The sequence below is a fragment of the Mycothermus thermophilus genome (genome assembly GCF_041956435.1).
Source record: "Mycothermus thermophilus strain CBS 625.91 unplaced genomic scaffold VTJ04scaffold_4, whole genome shotgun sequence".
Lineage (NCBI taxonomy): Eukaryota > Fungi > Ascomycota > Sordariomycetes > Sordariales > Chaetomiaceae > Mycothermus > Mycothermus thermophilus.
Window position 1 is genome coordinate 659,393 of NW_027191430.1, and position 23,158 is coordinate 682,550.

Sequence of the window (23,158 nt, forward strand, 5' to 3'; positions counted from 1 at the left end):
CTGTACTATTAATATTGAGTGAGGACAGAGAGCATTGTGGACTTGGGATCCAACGACTATCCGGGAGTGCCGAACTGGCTCCGTTGGTGCTGCGCCGTCTTCATCCCGGATCTCGGAGACCCACGGCCGGCCTGGCCGGTGTGGCTGCCGGTGGTAGGTATCTAGATTCGGCACTTGGTTGCTGCGATGCACCAGGCATAGGTATTAATCTCGGACTCAAACAATGACAGGAATAGATCAGCTCAGCCTCGAGGGATCGATTGAGTTGTGCTGAACGGCATCAGATAAGATGAACGATCTGGATACTCTCCGCGTAGGCAGCAGCAAAAAATAGCTTCAGCCACACCGCGGGCGCCGGTACGACATTGGGGCCAAACTCACTCCCATGAAGAAGTCGGGATCGGGCGGACACGTTTGAGAATGGGCCGGTCCTGATGGCTGTGTCCCGCGGTGTCATCGGTGCCTGGCCCCCATCCACGGATCTCGATCTCTGGCTTTGGGGGCTGAAACATGCTGACTTCTGCCGGCTAGCAGTTGTAGAAGTTAGTTGTGCTGATAATAGCAGGAAAAAAAATGAATGGTAACTTCCATGGGTGCTGGTGAAGCTGGGACCTAGTACTCCGTGTTCTCAGAGCATTGGTCCTGGGTACGGAGTCCTCCGTACTGAGACGCGGCTAAGTTATTCGACGCCGCTCATGTCAGGAACATTTCTGGGAAAAGTTCATGTTGCAGAATGACGGTGTGACGCTGCATATTCTTGTTTGTGCCATGCATTTGCATATGGTCCCTAATCCGAAAGTCGAGTGGGAGGCCAGACACAGGCAAAAAGGAGAAGAACCCAGTTTAGGGGTATCGCATTATCAAAACACATAAATTGCTTATATGCATAATACCAAACTTGGTAGGAATCCACCGTAGCCGCACGTCTCGGCGGCTGTTTCCCAACCCCAGTCCATGTCTTCGGGTTGGCTTGGCATTCGCGTCCAACTTCATCAACTCCAAACAACAACTCCGGCCATCATTTCAGGCCACGCCAAGGCGCACCGCTGCATCTCCAACAGCCAACCCAAACTGGCGGGTACACAGCCTGGAATTTGTGGACTGGATTTCAAGGTTGTCAAAGGGCGATTCGGAACCCAACCGACACACCTGGCGCCGTGGGAGAGCGCCGCAGGGACACGACTCCAACCCGACGTCTCATCCACTCCGTCAGCATTCGTTTCGACTGCCGCCGCCTTGTGTGTGGTTTTGAGAGCCCCCGCTTTTCGCTCTGGGCTTTATCCTTTGTTTGGTCCCTTCAGGTGCCTTACTGACTGTGGACTTGGCTCAACCCCACTCCTCCAACGATGATGGAATGACCGCGGAGCTCCCGTGACAGTTGAGCTGGTTTCCGCGTCTTTGAGGATAAATCAATCCTTAGCTGACTTGGGGGTGCTGTTGCTTCACGCTCCCAAGGCTATACTGCCTCAGTATTTCAACAGCTGTTCGGTCCAGCGGGGTGGGCCGACATCGACCGTCGAATCCTCAGCGTCAGGTAGAGCGTTGGACGGTGACGAGGGCGACTTCAAAGCCACCAACCGACAACTCTCGCCATCAAGCGACTCTGACGCTGACAATACACCCACACCATTTCATCTTTTGATGATTCACCCCTCTAGGTGCTCTAGCGCCGGAACCTTCCTGAAACTCAACTGGGCTTAGCCATCCCGGTAAACATCCACCCCATGATACAGCGTTGGCCGACCCAACACCATCTTGGTTTTCTCAGTGGGCTTGCTGCTGGATCTTTTGGCCAGTGAGATCATCTGAGCGCACCAAGAAGTCAGGGAGGACAACTTTGCCGCCCGTCCCTTGGCCCCTCCGTCAGCTTCCGCTATAGCTCTGACATTCTGGAACCAACATCGAGGTCTGACTGCCACCTGCTTGACAGCGCCTCCCAATATGCCCGCTGCCGTGGCTTCGCAGTGGCGGGATCGCCAACGCCGCCTGCTCCAGTCTGTCTTCCCCGCCGACACAACCCACCCTACCCCTCCTTTGGCCCCAGACAGTGTATCCGGCACTCGGGGGCGTCGCAGAGATCATCCTTCTGTGCAATCTACACCTGCAGAACCGCTGTTACGTCCACCCGGCGCAGGATCTGCCGCCGACCAGGCAACATACGACAAAGCCTGGCGCATTGTCACCTCTCACATCGCCATCCCAACATCCGCCACAGGTGGCAACCCTTCCGGCTCGTTAGTCGCCGCGCCGCAGCTGCAGTCATCAACCTCATCCGCCGACTTCTACGAAGCCTTTGAGGTCCTCGTTAATGCAAGCGCCGTGTTGCCCGGCGCTGCCGCACGTACTGACGATCTCCTCTCGTGGCATGCCCGCCAAGTACGCTCCCACTACACACAACAAGTGATGCCCCTTTTGATCGAGTGCGTCGATGACAGAGATGGAAGTGATGATGGGGTTCATGACGGGCATGCTTTGGGGTTGGCGCATGAGTGGAGGAAGGATAGCTACTATGAGAAACACATGGTCATCGTCATGAGCAGCATCCGGACGCTGGAGTCGGCGCTGCGTCTCTACTTTGACGGCCTTAACCTATTGCTGTCAGGGTTTGCCCGTCTCACTCATGTTTCACCGGAAGTAGCGAAGGACGCCGAATTGCTTAATGATCGCTTCCGTCGGGATCTCCATGCGCTCATTAGTAATTCGGCCCCGGCAGGCCTGATGAAGTCTGTCAAGGTCGTCTTGTTCCGCCTGGCCGGAGTGATACTCGGGCTGCCAGAACAGGGGACGGGAGGAGGCAGAGATCGTCCTGTCATCCCCGAGCCGGAGGACTTGAAGGTGCAAGCGGCCAAGGAGCGCCTCATCGGCTTGGTCCAGCAACTACACAATGTCGGCTTGACGGGCGAGCGGTTCCAGACTTTGTTCGCCGAGGTCATGGACGCCATCATGTCAGAGTTTGTCACGGGTTCCTTCGCTGGGGTTTGGTCACCAAAGAATAGCCGGCCCATGATGCCTGCCGCATCTCTGGCTGCGTCATTGTCAGCCGCGTCACCGTGTATCGCGACGCTCGGAGACTGGGTAGAGAATCACTTCGCGCGCCTGACCTGTGAGATCCTGGCCTGCATCACGAGCAATAATCCCCAAGGACCGCTGCCGGTGTCTCTCGCCGACGTCAAGATGTACCAAAGCCTGGCACTTGGCAGGTTGGCTGCGCTTCGCATCCAGGAACTGTTCGACATAGCACTGGCATGGCCCAACTCTCGACCCGCCCTGGACGACCTGCGCGCCACCATCACCACTCCGACTCGCCGGAAACAGCTGACAGATAGCTTCTCAAAGGCGCTCCAGAGGCGCCTTCTCCACCCTGGATGCAGTACCCTCGAGATCCTCCGGACATACATCTCCATCATCCGAACCCTGCACGCACTTGACCCGAGTAGGGTCCTGCTGAGCAGTGTCGAGCGAGGCTTACAGATGTATCTGTGTCAGCGCGAGGACGCTATTCGCGTCGTCGTCGCGGGGCTACTTGCGAGTCCGGAAGAGATGCGTGCAGCCCGGGGTGACAACTCATCTATCGAACCCAAAGGCCGGTCAAGACGACGCGGCCGAGCCGGCAACAACGACCCTTTTACACCGTCCCCCTCGAAACCATCATCCAGGAAAGTCATCTACAGCGAGTGCCCTGAACCCAAACCATCTTCTTCCAAAGCCCCTCCACCACCTCCTCCCAAGCTGGTTGAACTCGCTCTTCTCCTCCACGAACCATCCCAACAACACAACCGCGCCGCCTCACCCTCCGGCGGCGGCGGCGGCGGCGGTGACGACGCGCCCGCAGACCTTGACTGGGACGACATGAACTGGCTCCCCGACCCCATCGACGCCGGCGACGGCTACCGCCGCTCGCGCACCGTCGACGTCATCGGCACCATCATCGCCGCGCTGGGGAGCGGGGATACGTTCATCAAGGAGTTTTCGCTCGTCATGGCGGACCGGTTACTCGCCGATAGCAGCGGCAGCGACGATGCCGGTGGTAGCGGCCGGGCTGATTCGGCGTCGCGGTTTGACCAGGAACTTCGCGTCCTGGCTCTGCTCAAGCGGCGGTTCGGGGAGGCCAGCCTGCAGGCGTGCGACGTCATGATCCGCGACGTGCAGGACTCGAGGAGGGTGGACGGGATCATTTGCCGCGAACGGGCAAGGGAGAGGAGGGCCGCGGTGGGGCGGAAGCTTGGACGAGCGGGAGGGGCTGAGGCCGAAGAAGACGGCGGGGATATGGATTACCACGCCCGCATCCTCTCGCGGCTCTTCTGGCCCGGTTTGGACAGGGAACATTTCCTCCTCCCTCCCGAAGTCGAGAAACAGCAGCGGCGGTACGAGAAGGGCTACGAAGCGCTCAAGTCGCGGAGGAAGTTAACGTGGCTGAACCAACTTGGACGGGCGCACGTCGAGCTGGAGTTGCGCGATCGCAAGCTCGAGATCGAGTGCTCGACGGTCGAGGCGACGGTTATCTACGCCTTCCAGAGCCCGGACGGGGAGGACTCCGCGCCCGCAGTGCAAAAATCGGTCGACGACTTGTACATGGAGCTTCAGATGGACGAAGACCTCATCTCTGCCGCCTGCCAGTTTTGGGTCGGGCAGGGCGTGCTCCGTCGCGTCGGCGGGCAAGGATCAAACACCTTTGCCGTCGTCGAGTCCCTCGCCGAAGAGAAACCGTCTGCCACCGCCGCCGCTCCTGACGCCTCGGCAGAAGCTGCTGCTGCTGATGCAGAGGGTGCCGAACCGATGGAGGAAGAGAAGCCCGACGAAACCGGCACTGCCCCTCAACCAGGAGGAGGCCTTTCGGCCAAGGAACTCGAGCGTCGCGAAATCTACTGGCGCTACGTCCAGGGCATGCTGACCAACGCGAGCGCGAGCATGCCGCTGGCGCAGATGGCCATGATGATGCGCATGCTCATCGCCGACGGGTTCGCGTGGAGCAACGAGGAGCTGCAGGATTTCCTGGCCGAGAAGGTGGCGGCGGGGGAGATGGAGATCGTGGGCGGCAAGTATCGGTTGGTGAAGAAGTGATTGATGATGGTGGTGGTGAATGGGGGTTGAGAGTAGGTAATAAATCGTATTACTGATGGCATTAAGGGTGTCAGGAGGTTGGCTCCAATGGACTTGATGACGGACGGGATGTTGATAGCCTAATCTCTTCACCTATGGATTGGCTTGCCATAGATCCAAAAAATAGTCCATCACATCCTTAGACAAGATAACAAGAGTGAACAGAAAACTGGGTATATCATATTCATCAAGTACTTCATGAATCATGATTCATACAAGCTGCCGCCGGCCGTTAACGGCACTTGTTTCACTTCGCTTCAACCAAACTGCTCACAGCGCTTGCTTATCATGCCATTCCCATATGAAGCCCGGCCAAACCAACTCCAAATATCACAGGCCAACTGACCCAAACCAATTCCAACCAAGCACAATATGTATCCAGTGTCAAGGATCGAGCGAACCCTCCCGACCTCCGCACTGGATTCATGGATGAGCTCCTAGACGCCCAGTCCCAGTTCTCCTTCCCACTTTCTACCTTATGTGTACCCTGGGTATAGCCAACCGCAGACCAAAGAAACTGTCCCGACTCCCTTCGCCAAACGCCTCACAACCGACAGTTTGCCGCGCGGAAAATATCGGCCGTATCCTCGTAGAAGCATATCTCCCTCAACTTCATCCTGATGCCAGCGCGCCCAGGGTTGGACTTGTCGTCATCCTCACTGTCACTATCACTATCGGAGCTGGATTCGCTGCTCGACTGGTCGGCAGGGACAGTCGCAGGGGCAGTGCCAGTTCCCCAGTTGGTACCGGGAGGTGGAGGAGGGGTAGGAGCGGGCGGAACCACCGTGGTTTGCGCCGCCGCCGAGGGTGGCGGGTTTTGGGTCTCCGTTGCTTGCTGCTGTTCCGCTGCTAGTGGTGGTTGTTGTCCTGCTTCTGCCTCCTGTATGCCTCCAGTCTGCGCTTCCTCTCCGGGTTCTGATGTGGCGACGGCTGGGGGATTCGTTGCACTGACGTTCTGGGCGTTGCCGTTGTTCCCTTCGCCGTTCTGTCCATCTTGAGCCACATCGCCTGCTTCCTCGGCACCTCCCGCGCTGCCATCAGGCGCAACAACCCCCGTGTTTTCATTGTTTCCCGTCTCCTCGCCAGTCTCCTCCCCGGCACTGTCAAACTCAGAATTCACATCGATGTCCGCAGGCAGCACATCAGCAATAGTCGGGGGTGCCGGTGCTGGCGGAGGAGGCGGAGGAGGAGGAGCAGGCATGTGCAAGCCATTTGGATGGATTTGCAAACCTTGTGGTGCCGCGAAGGGTGGAGGATGATGGGTGAATGGGTTCATCATTGGGGGAGGGGGGGGACCGGGTGGACCGGGTGGGATGTGACCAGGTGGGAGGGGTGGTCCTGGAGGGCCGTTGGGTTGGGCGTTTTCCTCATCAGAGCTCGAGCTAACACTAGACGCGTCGTCGGAATCGGAATCCTCATCACTGGACGGTTCTGTGAGCTCGTATAGCTTTGGCCCCGCGCCGATATAGCGCAGAGGGACTTCCGGTCGGAGGGAAACGATGTCAACCACTTGCTGGGCAATTTCATGCGGGACATAACCGCTGCCGGGGTAGTTGGCAAGATGGCGTATTTGAAGAGCCTCGAGCTTTGTAAGGTTGGGAAGACGCCGCAAGAAATTGTGCTGGTTTGGAGGTTAACATGGCCTGAACAGATACATACATTAGGACATCGAACATACCCAGGCACGATAGTCAAATGAGACAGACAGTTCGCGCAAGTTCTTTAGGCGACCGCCTGTGAGATACATGACCAAGGGCTTGGAGAGTGCCCATTGGCGCCAATGAGCAAGGCCGCCGCCAGAAACTTTGGCTGTGCTGTCTATGAGGAGCCTGCGGAGGCTTTGCTGGTTCCTCTTGATGACGAGGAACACCGTATCGATGGAGAGTGGTGGGGTGCGACGACGTTCATGAAGGAGCAGATCTTCGAGCGAGTTGGGGGGCAGCGCCCCCTCAATGAGGTTGATAAGTGAAATGGTCGTCCAATCTGTGTGGATGGACTTGAGAGCAAGACGGTACTGAACCGAGCCCTTGCCGTTGTTGATGGGGCGGAATTGCCTGTGCAACATCTTCCATAGACCGTCACTGAACGGACACTCGAGCAGGGTGAGTTTGGTCATGACAGACCAGTCGAAGGCAACGCGGCAGACATGGAGAGACAGAGCAACGCAATCGAGCTCAAGGGTGTGTAGCTTGAGGATGCCCTCGGTGCGCTTATGGGCGCTTTCGGCTTTGTTCGAAGGCACATCCTCCAAGACACGACGGTTCCTGATGTCATATATTCTCCCGACAAGGATGCCGAGGACGCCACCCAGACGACGCGGACCGATGCTGCTCATCATAGGACACAACGTCTCATTGTCCACCTGTTTGAGGGAAGGGCCATCCCATGGCAGGGCCCAGGGCTGCGCGGGCACCTTTGTTGACAAGCCAACGCGGAGTTCTTGGAGTATCTTCCTGGAGCGTTCGATGAGAATAGCCATTTCATCCAGGTAGCTGACCTGGTCAATTTCTAGGACGGTTAAGCTCTTGAGTGGCGGGAGGACGCTGAAGGTGGGGTACTCGACTCCGATGGCTGAATATTTGCGGACAGGCGGGTTTACTGTAATGACGGTGTTGGGAGGAAGCACGATGCCGATCGAGGTAACCTGACTACCTTGGGGGACTGCATTGGCCGGAGTGTGGATACTAGAACTCCTTCGATGCCCATTGTAACGGCCCATGTGCTCGTGCCAGCGTACCCATACGCTTGAGAGCTTACATTCGTTGTCTGGTTGGTGTCCCAGGGAGGCGAGGGCCTCAAAGACGCGGGACAGCACACCCGTGGGCATGTCCCAAGTGAAAGACTCGAGGTTCTTCATCTTGGAGACAGCCTGGGCTACAAGGGTGCCGAGCATCTTGCCGCTCTCCCTATACACGGCGTACTCGGAAACCCAATCCGGAGGGCCGTTGCCCAAGGAGAACTTGCGCGTGTACTGAGCATAGTCGGTTTCGAGGAGTTTCGAGGTGGGAGGAGCGTTCGGGCGGATGAGCCTGTTCACGGTTTGGGCAAAGGTGCTTCCTACGCAGAGGGTGGACAGGCCGTAGGAGAGGGCATCGACGCCGGACGAGTGGCGAGGGGAGGGATCGGGGGTAGGCCATATTATGTCGAAGCGCGAGTATATTTGAGGAATGGCAAGACGGTAGAATGCCGAGTTGGTCCGTGCAAGGGCGGCCAGGTCGCTGGTGCGCGAGATCTAAAAGTGCGCGAGGAAAGGTTAGAAGAGGAGATTTGCGGCTCGAAGCAGCGGACGCATGACATGCCTCATTAACTATCAACTGCAGAATATCGATGGGAAGATCCAGCAGCTGAAGAGGGCGCTTTATCTCAGTGACGGGCCGAGATTCATCGGCTTTAGGTTCGGCGAGGCCAGAAGATTCCGTATTTGAAACGGTTGGGGGATGGGCTACCGATTCGCCGTCCATGATGTGGGTCAACTGTTCCCGCAGATGTGCGGGACCTTGAGGATAAAGTCAGAAGTGAAGGCGGATAGAAGATGATAGCAACGATGAAGCTTCTAGGAGGATTTGGTGGTTGTTAGACTCGGTTATGGAGCGGGGTGTAGTCGAAGCAGCCCGACTGAAGGTGAAATAGACGGCGTAAGACAGATCAGGGCTTTGGGATCCGGATTGTGGTGCTGGAGACGGAGGGAACGTGGTCCGGCTTCTCCTAGTTGGAGTATGACGGGCTGGGGAGGGTGAGAGGTTGGAGAGAAGACGGGAGGTCGGACTTAGAGAGACGACGGCTGAGTCGTGGGTGAGATGGATGGAAGACCAGGTCCAGGATTGAATTATCGGAGTTGAAAGTTGAGAGGATGCCCAAAACCCTCCCAGGCAGCAGGGCAACCACTCAGAGCAACGGCTTGTCTCTTGTCCAACGGTAGCAACTTCCCTCGGGCTGTACCTGCCCTCACCTGATGAAGGTTCGGGTTCCCTTTCGGGGCAGAGACCATGGGTTGAATGCCATCCCGGAAGGAAGCGGCGGCATATAGGTGATGGGAGCGGGGAACTACCCCACCTGCCATTTCCATTCAAGCAATGGAGACGACCCTGCCAACCTGGAAGCTCGAATGGAACGGTTCTTCCGGGCCTCGACAGTCTGGAGACAAAGAACTCCCGAGACGCAGGGTTCATGGACAAGTCAGCTCTCAGTTCCACATGCCTAACAATTTATGTTTCTGTTCATGTGTGAAGTCGGAAATGATATCACAATCCACCTCCTCCTTTCCCAATAGCAACAACAAGTCCTGCCTGGAAGGCTGTCAAGCATTCATGTCCAGGTTCATGCTCCACCAGGCTTGCATCCTAGCTCCCGTCCAGAGCTCCAGCGTTCCGGGCTGCTGGTAAGGCCACTCGGCAACCGCCCGACGTATGTATGCACCTGGATATGGAGCACAGCGCCGAAACTCGTCAATCATGTTTCCCGGCTGTTTCTCCATCATTGCATGGTTATGGGAATGACTTTAAGCTGTGCGCGGCAGAGCTGTCGCCCCAACCCTTTTATTCATCTATTGGCAACCTGGAAGGCCATCCCGCACTCTGAGTCTCCCCCGCGTTGCATCGTGCGGTTCCGGGCACCCAGAGACAAATGCCCAAGAAGCTGCATACCGGAAAGGCCTCTCCTTTGAGCTTGGTCTTCAAGGTCATATGAGCCCGGTATTCTGTTTTAATTTAAATTTTCTACATCAATATTTTACCAGTAGTATTTATTTGGCTCTTGATTCCCAGCTCTCTTTCAACTTCCAGCTAAGAGAACACCGTCGAGCCCCTCCTCTCAAGGTCACTTCTTGCTTGCCCCTGGCGCCAACGAGACATCCTTGTTTGCCGAAAAGCTTGGCGCGGCTTCCTCTGGACCTCGACCTTGGCCGCGTTCGTCATCTCTGCCCGACCCATCACTTTCTGCCTGCTTCACAGCACAAACTACGCGCGGCATTTGGGGGTTCGGACAAGAACACCACGTTGTCCAAAAGCCGGGGTGAGTTTCTGCATTTCTTCAAGTCTCGAGGGTTTAAGGGCCCATTTTTGCAACCGTGGCATGCCCACTTTGTTGCCGGCTTGTCCAGGCTCCTCGGTTTCCTTGGGCTGCCCGTTTGTCTTAAAACCTGACCAACACCCTCGCCTCGTGATCGACAAGCTGACCCGGACACACCACGCTCCAGTCAACCCCGCCGCTTTCCATCAAACACTTGCGCGACCCCGGGCGACCACACGCATTGTAATCGCATATTATTCCGACGGCCCATCCTGCCGTGCGACAAGAGAAACACCGCAAGCATCCCAACTCGGGCCTTCCGAGACCCAAATCAACAGGCGCCATGGCCAACTTCTTTGTAGAGCTCTGGGAGTCCATCTTCACTCCAGGGCCAACACCGACCCTGCTGGTGGCCACCAACGCCACTTTCGCCGCCCTGCAGGTTATCCTTGCCGTCCTCCTCTTCGTCACCTACAGCATCCACTTCCTCGTGCTCTCGGTGCTGTGCGGCGGCCTCTGGTTCGCCATTAACTGGTTCGCCCGGGAGCTTAGGGAACAGCAGCGCCTGGAAGAGGAGAAGAAGCGCCGCGCCGCGGCCCCGCCGCCGGCCAGCTCATCGTCCGACGAGACCGAGACCGAGGTGGAACCTACCGCGAGATCGTCTACGGCAAGCCTGCGCAAACCTGCCACGAAGGAAGCCACGCCAGTCCCAGTACCGCCTGCGACAAAACAGCCTGAGGCAGTCAGTTCTGTGGTGGAGCCAACGGAGGCTCGCGGAGAGCTGAAGCTGAGGACTGTGGAGGAGGAATCAAGCCAGAGTCAGGGGGTTCGAAGCAGCGCGAGCACCGAGGACGAGTGGGAGAAGGTGTCGGAGAATGAGAAGGACAAATAGACGTGTGAGAGGCAGGCAGGGGAGAGGTGGTGCTGCGGAAGCACTTCACAACCCCACGCTTGGATGTTGCACTGCAACTGTACATAGGAGGGGCTCTGAGCCAGAAGGACTAGGGGGGTCAACGGCTAGATGCCCTGTATCTATCAACAATTTGAGTGAATGAATGGACGAATACCCTTGTGCATTCTTCAGCCTACCAATTTCATGCAACCCAGGCAATCAGCCTGGGTTCCCGATGTTCAGAGGCATTTGGTGATGGCGGGGAACCCAAGCCCAGGGTTGCATCAGCCTTGGGCATGACATCTGCCGAGAAGCGAGGGTTGGGGTTACGCAAACGTCCTGGCTGGATAAAGTGGGTCCGGGAAAGCTTCCGGAAGCTTACCGTAATGCCTCGTATCGCCGCGTTGTGAAATTTCAGGCTTGGCAACCGACTGGAACTGCATCGTGCATCTTCCCAAGGCCGAAGCTGCCCCAAGCTCAGGTTTACATCGAAATCATCAACACCGCGAACAACCACATCAATCGCTTCACCAACACTTCACCAACTGCTCCGACCCCATATACCCTCTCATTCCGACCGTCCATTCACCGATTGAGCATCTGGAGCAGACAATCCGTCTGCCCGACCCAAATCCGTCAAGATGAAGCTCGTCAGGTAAGCAAGCAAGCACCCAAACAACAACCCAGCCTCCTCCAACTTTTCTTTCCTCCCAACCGCGACTCTAACAAACCTTTCCCTCCTTTCCCTTCTCCCAGGTTCCTCATGAAATGCAATAACGAAACCGTCACCATCGAGCTCAAAAACGGCACCATCGTCCACGGCACCATCGCCTCCGTCTCGCCGCAGATGAACACGGCGCTGCGCAACGTCAAGATGACACCCCGCGGCGGCGAACCCATCGCCCTCGAGACCCTCAACGTCCGCGGCAGCACCATCCGCTACTACATCCTGCCCGACTCGCTGCCGCTCGACACGCTGCTGATCGACGACGCGCCCAAGCCCAAGAACAAGGCCCGCAAGGAGGCCGAGCGCGGGCGCGGCAGGGGTCGGGGTCGCGGAGGACGCGGCGGGAGGGGTGGAAGGGGGAGGGGAAGGGGGTTCTAAGTGGGTGGTGGATGACGAGGGAAGGGCAGAACGGTACCGGGGATATTTCGGGGCTGGACGGCCTGTCTGGATCGGGGAGTCGGGAAAAGAAAGGGTCGGTGTCGAGGCGCACGCGTCATCATCAACATCACAGCCATCACCGCGGTCATCGATTCTACTACTACACAACGTCTGTTCGATCGAAGCGCGTTCGGGCCGGTGGTCAAATTCTGAAGGGGTACTACTCTTGTTTCGGACTATGTACAACGGCGATACAGGATTGGGTTTTTGTTAATTTTTGTTCGGCGCACAGACGAGACATACACCAAACATATCGGTTCCCTGGTGGCGGTGAGGCTCCGGTAGACGCGCCAAAAGAATGTGTTGGATGATGGAGTAATAAAAGCAACAGGGAATTGCTTGAATCGACCCTGTGTCATGGAGATACACAAGTTGACTGGAGTTGGTGGTTGGGCGCTGTTCGAACCTCAACTTGTCCTCGAGTCATGCTTGCCTCCGTCATGACTGTCATGACTGGTTCGAGTTCCTCTTGGCCGTGTGTTGTACGGCACCGAGAGCCAGCATCTCCAGCTGAGAAGATACTACCTGATGGAACAAGACCTGGCCGACCACATATCCGCCTCGCCACGGCAAACTCAAAATATGCGTCCCATGTCCGGACTATTCATAACAAGGACGTTGTCCACGCGAAGTGAACCCTCATCTGCCAATCCCCAGATGCTGTAACCAAACCAGACGCCTTTATTCCTCCACTACCTCCCTCCAAATCCTCACAACCTGCAGCTTCTCCCACCCGGCCTTGTTCCCACTCGTCCCCACCGTCTCAGCCATCCATTTCCACCTTTTCCTCCTTCCTTCCACTCCTGCCATCCCCGTGTTATCAACATCAACCTCCGATCCCGGCCAGGCCCGTATCCTCTCCTTTACCTGCTCCGGCCGGTTCTGCGCGCAAAGCAACACGTACGCCACGCCCCTCTCCGACAAGATCTCCGGCAGCGCCGCCAGCAGGCGGTCGGTGACTTGCATGCCGTCGCGGCCGCCTGCGTAGGCGAGGGCCAGGAGGGTGGAGTCTTGGTCGTAGGTTGTTTTGGGGGGTGGGGACTTTTTCTTTTCGGAACTACTGGTATTGTTGTTGGTAGTGGCGCTACCTGCTGCCGTTGCCGTAAGATCGGCCAATTCTTTCGGCAGGGTGGGTAGTTCATCAGTAGGGACATATGGCGGGTTAAAGACCAGGATGTCAACGACGTTTGGCCGTAGCGGGGAGGCGAGGTCGCCTTGCGCCGTGGCGAGGAGATACCCCGAGCTCCTCGTCCGTTCCTCCTTCTTCGCCTTCTCCTCCTCCTCCTTCACCTCGTCAACAGCCTTTCGTACCGTCTCCCGCGCTGCTTCGCACGCAAACCAGTTCACGTCCACGCCTAATGTGAGGATGTCTGGCCGGCCGAAGAGGGTTGAGGCGTGCGCCGCGAGGAAGGCTAGGACGACACCTGAGCCAGGGCCGACTTCGAGGAGGAGGGGTGAGGATGAGGAGGTGGCGGGGAAGCGGGTGGAGAGGAATGAGGTTTCGGATGGTAAGGAGAAGGTGTCGAGGAGGAGGAACGAGTCCTCGGCGGGCTCGTAGACGCGGGAGTAAGGGACGTGGGAGGTGGAGGGGGTTGGGAGCATTGTGGCTTGTCCTTGTTCGTTTTTGATAAGTCTCTATGACTCAAAATGCCGGTATAATTGGAGTATACTGATTATCCGTTAGTGATTGGTTCGATATTGTGCGAGCTTTTAGTGAGTCCGGTTGATGTATGAGTGAGTTTTGGAGTTTCGGAAGTGGAATTTGACGGTATATGTGGGGCACGTGATGGAGAGGTGTAAGTCAACAACGAATCTCAACCATGTCTTTGCAAAGATGAAATAACTCTGTCTGTGGAAATTGTTTGGATATGATATGGAGGCGGAATCATTGCGTTGTGTGTGAGATCGTAAGGTCAATGAGGTGTTGAGCAGTTGAGCATGACTGACCACCTTCACCAGGTTTCTCCAGCATCAACACTATCGACGACCTCACATAACACAACAACACATGATATCGCACCCCGGATCTGATTTGTTCGGTCCCACCCCCCACCGAACGCCGTACTTGATTTTGACCATCCGAGTCTGATTCCTGTCATAGATCCCATCTAAGTCACTGCGTGATGTCAGCTTGACCGACCCATACATCTACGTTTACAGATCTCGAAACAACGAGGACAAACTCGAGCATAAAAGGAAAAATGAGCGACTCACCACTGAGGACACATTCCGAGCTGAGCCACCAGCCTCGGCGGATCGGGACGCATTTGCCCGTCCCTGAAGGTTGGACAGTTGTTGAAGCCCATGCCGGGGAAGCAGGGGATTGTGATTTGAGCCCACCGATGGCCGCAGTCTGGTATTGTATGAGCTGGATGGATTTGTTTGTCTGGCAAGAAAATGGGGTCGCGGAGTCTGGGGAGACGTACGGAAGTCGCGGTAGTGCGTTACAAAGCACATCATGTAAATCGAAGTCCTTCGTTGTTTCTCGACTTTGGCCTGACGTTCTCGCTGAATGGGAGGTTGGGGTTTGATGGATTGCAAATGTCGGTCGGTCCAAAGTGAGGATGAAGGTGTGCAAAGTCGAAATCGATCACTTGTGGTCGACGTTTGTTTGGGTTGCTACGGCCAGAGTTAAAGGAGAAAGAAAGGAAGGGCCTGGACTTGTAATCGTTGGACATGGAACCACCTGCCACCACACATAGCACTCGTGACCGGCATCAAAGGACCTAAGGACCTCTTTATCTGAACAAGACTTTTAAGATGTAGATGTTGCAAGCGCTGAATACCGCTTCGTCCGAACAATCCAAAGAATGCTCCATACACGTACAAAGTCATGCAATATCATCTGGGTATACTCCCCGACACCAACCCCAACGCGATCCATACTTTTCAACCAAACCCATTCATCCCTCCTAGTTTACAGCCCCCTTTCTCAGACATGTCAAGCCTCTTCCTCCCTCAAAACCCAATACCTTATTGTTTCCCCCTTTTAGCCCCCTCATCTCCTTCCTCCTCTTCCTCTTCCTCCTCTGTATCGTCCTCAACAGCTACATCATCCCCACTACTCCCCCCTTCTCCTCGCACCTCCTTCCCATTACCACCACCCCTCCCCTCCACAGCCTCAACCAACCTTCCCAGCAACCTCTCCAACCTACTCATCCTTTCCTCCAACCCTTCCAACCTCGCCACAAGCATCCCGCTCCCCGCCGCATCGTCCGCCTCGCCCAGCACGCCCTGCAGTTCGGCGCGCAGACCGGGGAACGGGGCGATGCTGTCCCTTCTGTTGTGGATGCGGTAGGGAGCGGTGGTCGTGGTCGGGGAGGCATTGGCGCTAGTCACTGCCGTGCTGCCTGGTGGGGATTGGGAGAGTTGGATTTCGAGCTCAGGCGGGGGTTGGGGTTGGGATTCCTGGGAGGATTGATCTTGACGTTGTTGCTGCGGCGGCTGCTGGGTGCGTCGAAGGCGGCGGGCGGCGCGTTGCCATGGGGGTGAGGAGTCTGGGGGTTGGTTTTGTTGGTGGTCTATTTGCTGTTGCTGCTGCTGCTGCTGCTGTTGCTGCGTTTCGCCCGCCTGTCCTGTTGCTGAGGGTAACCGCGCAAACTGCCTGCGGATGAGATGGCGGGTGAGGTCGTCGTCGGTGGTGATCTCGTCCAGAACTGAGTCTGGCGGTGGTAACTCAAACACGGCAGAGATGTCGCCGTGGGTGGTGATGCGCCAGCGGTCCCAGAAGCGGCGGCGGATGCGCAGCTTGGAAAGACCAGTGCCGCTGGTAGACTTGGTAAGGCTGGACCCCAGAGTGGAAATGGCGGATGGTGTGATCGGGTGTCCGGGGATGTCGTGCTGAGAGGTGGACGATGAGAATGACCTGCGCTCCGCCGCTGCGATGGCTAAAAGGATGGGCAGGTTGATGAGGCGGACGGAGAGGACGTGGATCTTGTGGAACCAGCGTGGGGAGACGCAGCGGCGAAGGGGAATGAGGAGGAGGAAGGCGACAACGTTGAAGGGTGGTGGGTAGGAAAAGATAGCATCACCCTTGACACCTTCTAAGGTCACAACGGCGCGGCGGAATTGGATCTCGGCTGGCGCATTGCTTGCGATGTGGCTGAAGGTGGTAGACAGCATCGACACGAGAATGGTCAGGAAGAGCGTATTTCCCAGGAATGCAAAGGCGATCATGAGGGAGGGCCCCAGGATTTTGTGGAAGTCGACCTGTGAGTGTTAGTGGATGATCAACACTATGATCTTAACACTTTGCAGACGTACTGAGTGGTGGATGCCGGATCCATCAAGGCCGAACCAGATGTAAATCATCCACTTGCTGATTGTCCTGCGTCACTGTCAGTATCAAGTCTGACGGATACTTCCAAGAACCAAATACATACGCAGCACCAAAGCTCCCATTCCCCAGCCAGAAGAGAGACAGCAAGAATCCGAGGAAGCACCAGGCCGCGAGGGCCGACAGAAGAGCAAAGTCAGACATCATGGATCGCAGCGACAGGAACACGAGATGATCCGAGAGCAGATTGAAAGCGAGTCGCGGGATAAGCACGGGGGCTCCCATGGCCAGGACATCAAGAGCTTGCAGCCCAGCAGATGGGACGTCTGCAATGCATCCATAACCACGGATCACGAGGTAGACGAAGAAGATGGCGCCAAATATGACGTCGAGGAAGGACCACAGGTTCTGGGCGTAGACATCCCTGGTGAGGTGCGTCAGCCCGGCTTCCATCCATGATCCTCGCAACAGACTCAAGCAATGTACTCACCACCCATGCTCTAGCAACGTCGCAAACTGGTCAAGGACCCAACCCAAAGCATACACAATGAAGCAAACCTCGAGGTTGTTGACTCGGCGCCAGTCACGCTCGCTCATAAAAAGGAGGTAGAGCGTCAACAGCACCGCAAAATGGGCAATTTCGAGGTAATTCCGGATGCGCGGGACCACAAGACGGTAGTGATTGAGCAGCGGCGCCTCGCGCGGGTTGTAGAGCGAGATGGGCCGCTGCTTGTACCGATCAGGGATGATGTCTCTGAAGCTTGATGGCGTGTAGATGACACGGCCGTCGTAGATGGCGTCCACGCTGTTTTTGTCCATGTCAGTTCCACCTCAGCGGCAGCAAGATAGGGGAAGGAATAAGCGTACATCTTCTGGCAACTCGTGCTCGCCAGAAAGAAACGGGCGTCGCTGAGAATGGCCACCTCCAGGGCAGGCATAGTTCGGTTATGCGCCGACTTCGAGGTACCAACCTCCCGCAAGATCTCCTCCGGGGCGCCTTGGAAAGGCTGAAACCCGGCAATCAACACATGCGCCAGGACGAGCAAGTTCCTTGGGCCTTCATTGTCCTCGTTAAAGCGGCGCAATATGCGGGTGGCGATGAGCTCGCACAGCATAGCTCTCGTGTAATTCACATTCTGGCGGTTCGTCAGGTGCGCCTGTTCCGCCAAAAATTGCGCGCGGTTGACGAGCAAGCAATAAACGATGGAGATGTCATCCTGCTCGTACAGCTTGTCGACAAGCGGGCGGATGACGCTGATGTTCAAGCGCACGTCGCGAAGCTGTTCCAGCGACAGATAGTCCTCAACCACGGAGGTGATGTCGCGCCGGATGCGGTGGATGTTGGTGTAGACGGGCAGCGAGCGGTGGGGTGCAGTCGCCTGCTGCGCTGATGTGCCGTAGCTGTGGCATGAGAAGACGTCGCCCTCGAGGTTGTGGGCAAAGACTGCGCGCTGGCCGAGTAAGGGACGTCGCTCAGGGGGTGGTTCCTGGATGCGGATCGAGGACTGCCGGCGAGCTCCGGCGGACGTCGAGGTGGTGCGGGAAGGACCCGATGTGGCCGATGCGGCTGATGTGTCTGGTGTTGAGCCATCCCGACCGGCGGCATGGCTTGAATCGGGGCCGGAGCCGGAAGAACCGGAGCGGTTCCGGGGGTTGTTGGCAGCAGTGGTGGCCGCCGATACAGGACGGACCGTCCCGTTTCCCATGTCTTATTGATGAAGCTGCCCAAAAGTGATGCTCAACCTCCCAAGAATGATATCCTGGTTAGGTCCAAAAGCGAATTCAAGCGAGATCCAGAGACGGTCTAAAGACATCTCATACATAAGACATGAGTCGTGGTATTGGTGTGCGGATTGTCAACTTGACAAGAAATCGGATTGAATGACGTCGAGAGCCGTCCGAGAGAAGAGACCTTAAAACGGCCCCGACACAGACATGCCCAGGATCAAGTGGATTTCCCTTGAAAGAAATTATTTTATGTTTGGTTTCATGGTTGACGGGTTGAAAGTCATGTTCCGAGGGGTGTTGGATTTCATCACAGGATCCACTTGGTTTCTTGGTGTTTTGGATGGATCCGACGTGGGCGGCGAGAGGCCGGGACATCGGAGCTTGGAGGAGCCCGGGGGGCGATTCAGCCCCACTCTAACAAAGAGCAATTTCTTATCTCGAGGTCGCGAGTTAAGTTCAACTTGGGGGTTCAGCCTCAAACTGATAGCCCAAACCTGTGATGAGAGATACTGCTTGCATGAACTAGCTGTTTATTGTTCAGGTGGTTGAATATAGATGCATTTGAGAATAAGCTACTGCCGTTCCGGCTGGCCGAATTGATCATGGTGGGGTAAGCATGGTGAGGACATGGATGAGCTTCAACTCCTGGCTTTTTTCAACCACATACCCATATTTAGGGTGGTGAAGCTAACTGTAGAATGCAGATAGGAAGGATAGTCTGCTGCTGCCACACTCAGGATTACGAGGCTCCCTGATCAACTGCACTTCAAACCCACGAGACAACGGACCGAGGCTGTCAAACGAGACCAGGAAATTGTATTGGCACAGGCGTGTATTGACACTGGTACAAAGGGAATCCTCGCTTGGTCACCGTCACAGAGCCACCACTCATCTTTTGCTGTTTATTGGGCCTTGGAAGAGACGATCCCTGTGTTGTTGTGTCAGCCATGGTCGCTGTCAAGTCACATTCGGGCCAAGACACTCACTCTCGACGTCAGCAACGCTCTGCTGGAGAATCTGTTGCAACACCTTGGGGTTCTCAAGCTCCTTCTGGACCTTGGCAATGACAGCCTCGGCCAACTCCTTCTGCTGGCGCTGCTTGACCTGGCTCTCGTAGCGAACCCACGAGTCCAGCACGTTCTTGGCCTCGGCAGCCAAAGCGGTGCGCTGCTCGAGCTCGTAGGCCTTGGCCTCGAGACGGGCGGTTTCCTAAACAACAATGACCGTCAGACACCTCCTCTAGCGCTGCTGAGACCAATCCCCAACCCTGCCTCGGAGTTTGCCGTTTCACCCACCTTGGAAACCTCGAACAGGGCCTTGGTAATCTCGACGACGCCCGACATCTGCTTGACGTCCTCAATGCGCGACTTGACGGCCTGGGTGTGGTCGGCGCGCGCCGAGTTGAGGATGTTCTTGATCTTGGCGTTCTGAGCCTCCGCCCACTCCTTGTACAGCGGGCCGCCGAACTTGATCAGCGCGGTCCAGACGCTGAGCAGGCAGAAGGCAACGACCGTCTCCTCGTTCATAACGTAGTACTCGTTGCTGATGGCATAGATGGACAGGCCGGCGGCGGACGAGAGGATGGCCGTCTTGGAAATCAGGCTGCTGCCGGGGAGGGCATCGAGGAGCGACTGGGCCTTGGTCTTGGGATCGGGGGTCGTCGCGGCCGTGGTCGTAGGCTGGGGAGCAGGGGCCGGCGAGTTGGTGGTGCTCTGGCGGGCCGTCACGAGGCTCGAGATGGCGGGAAGAGTGCGCGGAGCAATCGTCGGCCGCAGGCGGGCGGCCCCTGGAGGGAAGCGAAGAGTGCTGTGGTTAGCCTTCGGGTTTGCTCCTCGCTGTCCATAGTGACGCCTCAATTGACAGTTCTGCACTCGATCCGCACTCACCGACAGCACTTCTCGCCAAGCGGGACGCCATTGTACAAGGTCGGGTTAGGATTTCAAGGCGGGCGTGGCGGCTTGACGTTGTCGCAACTCCTCTTGTTGCCAAGGGCGAGCGAATTGAGTGAGGTTTTAACGGAATCGCTTGGCCCGGCTCTTTGCCGTGGAGTCACGTGGGATTTCCCGTGATGCGATCAAAGCTCCGAGCTGTCGGGTCTTGGCAGATGGTCTTGGCGTTCAATTTTCTGCCGATCGATACGGCCCCACTTTATTTTTCTGAAGAGAACCACATCAACATAGCAGCAGTCGAAGAGCAGACTCCAGCAACCAACACAATTGATATCGTCTACCTTCGGCTGTATACGTGTCGCCTGGACCAACAATGGCCGCCGACGAAGGCAACAAGGCCACAATGGCCGGAAAGAGGAAACGGCAAGAAAACGGAGAGGCGAGCAAGAAGAGGAGGAAATCGGATGCCAGCGACAACGACAAGCCCAACGCCACCACCGAGACCATCGCGCGCCTCGAGGCCGAGATCCAAGAGTCGCGAAAGCACTACAACAATATCGCGAACTTGATCGACCTCGCGCAAAAGCACAATGACGACCCCAAGACCGCCTTCGCAGCCTCCGAGGCTCTTTGCCGCACCTTTCTCCGTCTGCTACCCGCTGGCAACCTAGTCAAGAGGAAGGATGCCTCAGAGAAGGAGTCGACAGTGACAAACTGGCTCAGAGACCGTCTTGCCGATTACAGGGGAACTCTGGTGGCCATGCTGAGCCACAAGAAGCTGGCTTTGCCTGCTCTCTCGCTTGCCATGGCCATCATCAAGGCCGAGGCGAAGCACCTCGTCGACCGCCCCGAACCTGTGTTCCCGCGCAACGACTTCGCCGCTATCATCGCTGCCATTCTCGAGTCTCCGGTTGACCCTCTACGGGAGTATTACGCCAAGAACTTCATCCGAGGATACGATGACATGCGCTTCTACACGTTCGAGACGATCGCAACCTACCTGAGGGAGCATGAGAAGGTTGATGAACGGGTCCGCGATATCGTGTTTGATCTCCTGCTCAGCATGGACGACGTGCCGACATCCAAAGAGGGCTTGGACAAGTTTTTCATTGAGGAGCCTCAGAAGAAAAAGCATCCCCTTCGTTCCGTCATTCAGCACAAGAAGCAGGTGCAGGAGGCTTGGTTGGCTCTCATGCACCTGGGACTGACCAAGGAGCAAATGAAGAAGGTCCTGGGGGCTATGTCAACTACTGTGGCCCCCTGGTTTGACCAGCCCGAACTGCTCATGGACTTCCTAACTGACTGCTACAACGCCGGAGGCTCCATCTCCCTGTTAGCCCTCTCAGGCGTCTTCTATCTCATCCAAGAGCGCAACCTCGACTACCCCGAGTTCTACACCAAACTCTACTCGCTGCTCGACGCCGACATGCTCCATTCCAAGCACCGGTCCCGTTTCTTCCGTCTTCTCGACACCTTCCTCGCCTCATCTCACTTGCCCGCCGTCCTTGTCGCAAGCTTCATCAAGCGCCTGGCCCGCCTGGCCCTTAACGCTCCGCCGAGCGCTATCGTCGCCATCGTGCCTTGGTTTTACAATCTGTTCAAGAAGCATCCCCTGACCACTTTCATGATGCACCGCGTGCCGCGCACTCAAGAGGAGAAGGATCGCCTGGAAGCTGAGGGCATGGAGGATCCGTTCTTGCCAGACGAGCCAGATCCCATGGAGACCCGAGCCATCGACAGCTGCTTGTGGGAGATTGTCCAGCTGCAGTCTCACTACCACCCCAACGTTGCCACTATCGCCAAGATCATCTCGGAGCAGTTCACAAAGCAGGCGTATAACCTGGAGGATTTCTTGGACCACTCCTATGGCAGTGTAAGTATTATTATTTCTGACAATTAAGCCTGGTGCCAGTAGCTGACCGACTCCAGTTGATCGAGGCCGAGATGAACAAGGAAGTCAAGAAGCCGCCTGTTATCGAATTCATGATCCCGAAAAGGATATTCACCAAGGCTGCTCCTGAGTCTGGGGAATCCGACAGCCTGCTCGTCAGTCTTTGGGACTTTGGATCATCATAGGCATCCTAATCCAGATTTCGAATCTGCGCGGCATTCGAATCACTCCTGGTCCACTGCATGCGTAATCTTATGCTCGACCCCTCGAGCACGTGGTGGGTGGCGCACGTCACGCAGCCGTGTCTCGGAAATCTCCATGAGGTCTACAGCATCTCCGTCCACGACCTGAACCACATGGGAAATGTTCTCTCTGCCGGCAGTTCGCCCCGTTGGTCCCGGCATGATGACAGGCAATGCCACAGGATGGAACGAGGCGACGTTACGCGCAGCGTCCAGGCCGTCGGGGAATTCACGGCCATCCAGTATGGACGGCGAGAAACGCCCCGGTGAAGCACGGTGGCACATGAGACCCCCGTCCTGTGTTATTCTGGGTTCAATCTTGCACTTCGTTTTTCTCGATACCCGACACGACCTCAGCGAACCAACCAACGGTTGCTGCTCTTCCTTCGACACCCGCATCAACAACCTGTCATCTGAGGCTTCATGTCAATTTTACAGTTTGCTGGGCGGTTGGCCCTTTTGTGTCACCATCGTGAGCCAGCCTTGGGGCTGAAGCAAGGCGACGCGGAAGCAGTACCTGCTTCCAGTCCAAGAGGAGGGGGTAGGATGGAAAATGGGATATGTCAAATTAGGTGTAGAGATCTGGAGCTGAAAGGGAATAATAGATCTCAGGGCCAGGCGGCCGAGGGATGTTGGAATGAGACAGAGCTCAGGTGCACTTTGTCCTCTTGCGCCCGAATGTGCCTTTCCTTCTGCCTTGGGTATATTCTGTCACGTTGGACAAAATCCCTTTCTCCGGTTCCCTCAACGAATGGCATGTCGTGTTTAGCAACCACCGGTGAGATGAGTGAGGCGTTGTGTGATGTTGAAGCTTTGATAGACACTCCGTCTGTCTATGGTGTGCCTGACTAGCTCTCTGCTGCCGCAGGGTGATCGATCCAGGAGGGTTGATATGATGGATTACACAAAGCACTCTACTTGATACTGCTGGTAAGATTGATTGTCTGCCTTGTGTGTCCAGTCATCAA

General features: G+C 56.5%; 9 protein-coding genes across 9 annotated transcripts; 5 read left to right on the plus strand and 4 right to left on the minus strand.

Moving 5' to 3' along the window:
- Positions 1-1,941: 1,941 nt before the first annotated feature.
- On the plus strand, positions 1,942-5,061 carry VTJ04DRAFT_5943 (uncharacterized protein; the record flags this gene model as incomplete). The annotated part of the gene is made up of 1 exon (XM_069364112.1): positions 1,942-5,061. The coding sequence occupies one exon, from the start codon at positions 1,942-1,944 to the stop codon at positions 5,059-5,061; it is 3,120 nt and encodes a 1,039-aa protein (XP_069217971.1).
- A 583-nt stretch (positions 5,062-5,644) lies between these two features.
- VTJ04DRAFT_5944 (uncharacterized protein) lies at positions 5,645-8,561 on the minus strand (the record flags this gene model as incomplete). The annotated part of the gene is made up of 3 exons (XM_069364113.1): positions 5,645-6,721; positions 6,779-8,332; positions 8,400-8,561. 3 exons carry the CDS (start codon positions 8,559-8,561, stop codon positions 5,645-5,647), a joined length of 2,793 nt encoding a protein of 930 aa, XP_069217972.1.
- Positions 8,562-10,450: 1,889 nt separating this feature from the next.
- VTJ04DRAFT_5945 (uncharacterized protein) lies at positions 10,451-10,999 on the plus strand (the record flags this gene model as incomplete). Its single annotated transcript, XM_069364114.1, has 1 exon — positions 10,451-10,999. One exon carries the CDS (start codon positions 10,451-10,453, stop codon positions 10,997-10,999), a length of 549 nt encoding a protein of 182 aa, XP_069217973.1.
- A 641-nt stretch (positions 11,000-11,640) lies between these two features.
- VTJ04DRAFT_5946 (uncharacterized protein) lies at positions 11,641-12,104 on the plus strand (the record flags this gene model as incomplete). The annotated part of the gene is made up of 2 exons (XM_069364115.1): positions 11,641-11,654; positions 11,756-12,104. The coding sequence occupies 2 exons, from the start codon at positions 11,641-11,643 to the stop codon at positions 12,102-12,104; spliced, it is 363 nt and encodes a 120-aa protein (XP_069217974.1).
- Positions 12,105-12,845: 741 nt separating this feature from the next.
- Positions 12,846-13,766, minus strand: VTJ04DRAFT_5947 (uncharacterized protein; the record flags this gene model as incomplete). Its single annotated transcript, XM_069364116.1, has 1 exon — positions 12,846-13,766. One exon carries the CDS (start codon positions 13,764-13,766, stop codon positions 12,846-12,848), a length of 921 nt encoding a protein of 306 aa, XP_069217975.1.
- Positions 13,767-15,137: 1,371 nt separating this feature from the next.
- On the minus strand, positions 15,138-18,146 carry VTJ04DRAFT_5948 (uncharacterized protein; the record flags this gene model as incomplete). Its single annotated transcript, XM_069364117.1, has 5 exons — positions 15,138-16,373; positions 16,428-16,491; positions 16,547-16,864; positions 16,931-17,245; positions 17,308-18,146. 5 exons carry the CDS (start codon positions 18,144-18,146, stop codon positions 15,138-15,140), a joined length of 2,772 nt encoding a protein of 923 aa, XP_069217976.1.
- A 924-nt stretch (positions 18,147-19,070) lies between these two features.
- On the minus strand, positions 19,071-20,085 carry VTJ04DRAFT_5949 (uncharacterized protein; the record flags this gene model as incomplete). Its single annotated transcript, XM_069364118.1, has 4 exons — positions 19,071-19,096; positions 19,155-19,377; positions 19,464-19,954; positions 20,055-20,085. The coding sequence occupies 4 exons, from the start codon at positions 20,083-20,085 to the stop codon at positions 19,071-19,073; spliced, it is 771 nt and encodes a 256-aa protein (XP_069217977.1).
- Positions 20,086-20,430: 345 nt separating this feature from the next.
- Positions 20,431-22,133, plus strand: VTJ04DRAFT_5950 (uncharacterized protein; the record flags this gene model as incomplete). The annotated part of the gene is made up of 2 exons (XM_069364120.1): positions 20,431-21,930; positions 21,987-22,133. The coding sequence occupies 2 exons, from the start codon at positions 20,431-20,433 to the stop codon at positions 22,131-22,133; spliced, it is 1,647 nt and encodes a 548-aa protein (XP_069217978.1).
- A 57-nt stretch (positions 22,134-22,190) lies between these two features.
- On the plus strand, positions 22,191-22,460 carry VTJ04DRAFT_5951 (uncharacterized protein; the record flags this gene model as incomplete). Its single annotated transcript, XM_069364121.1, has 1 exon — positions 22,191-22,460. The coding sequence occupies one exon, from the start codon at positions 22,191-22,193 to the stop codon at positions 22,458-22,460; it is 270 nt and encodes an 89-aa protein (XP_069217979.1).
- Positions 22,461-23,158: the final 698 nt, after the last annotated feature.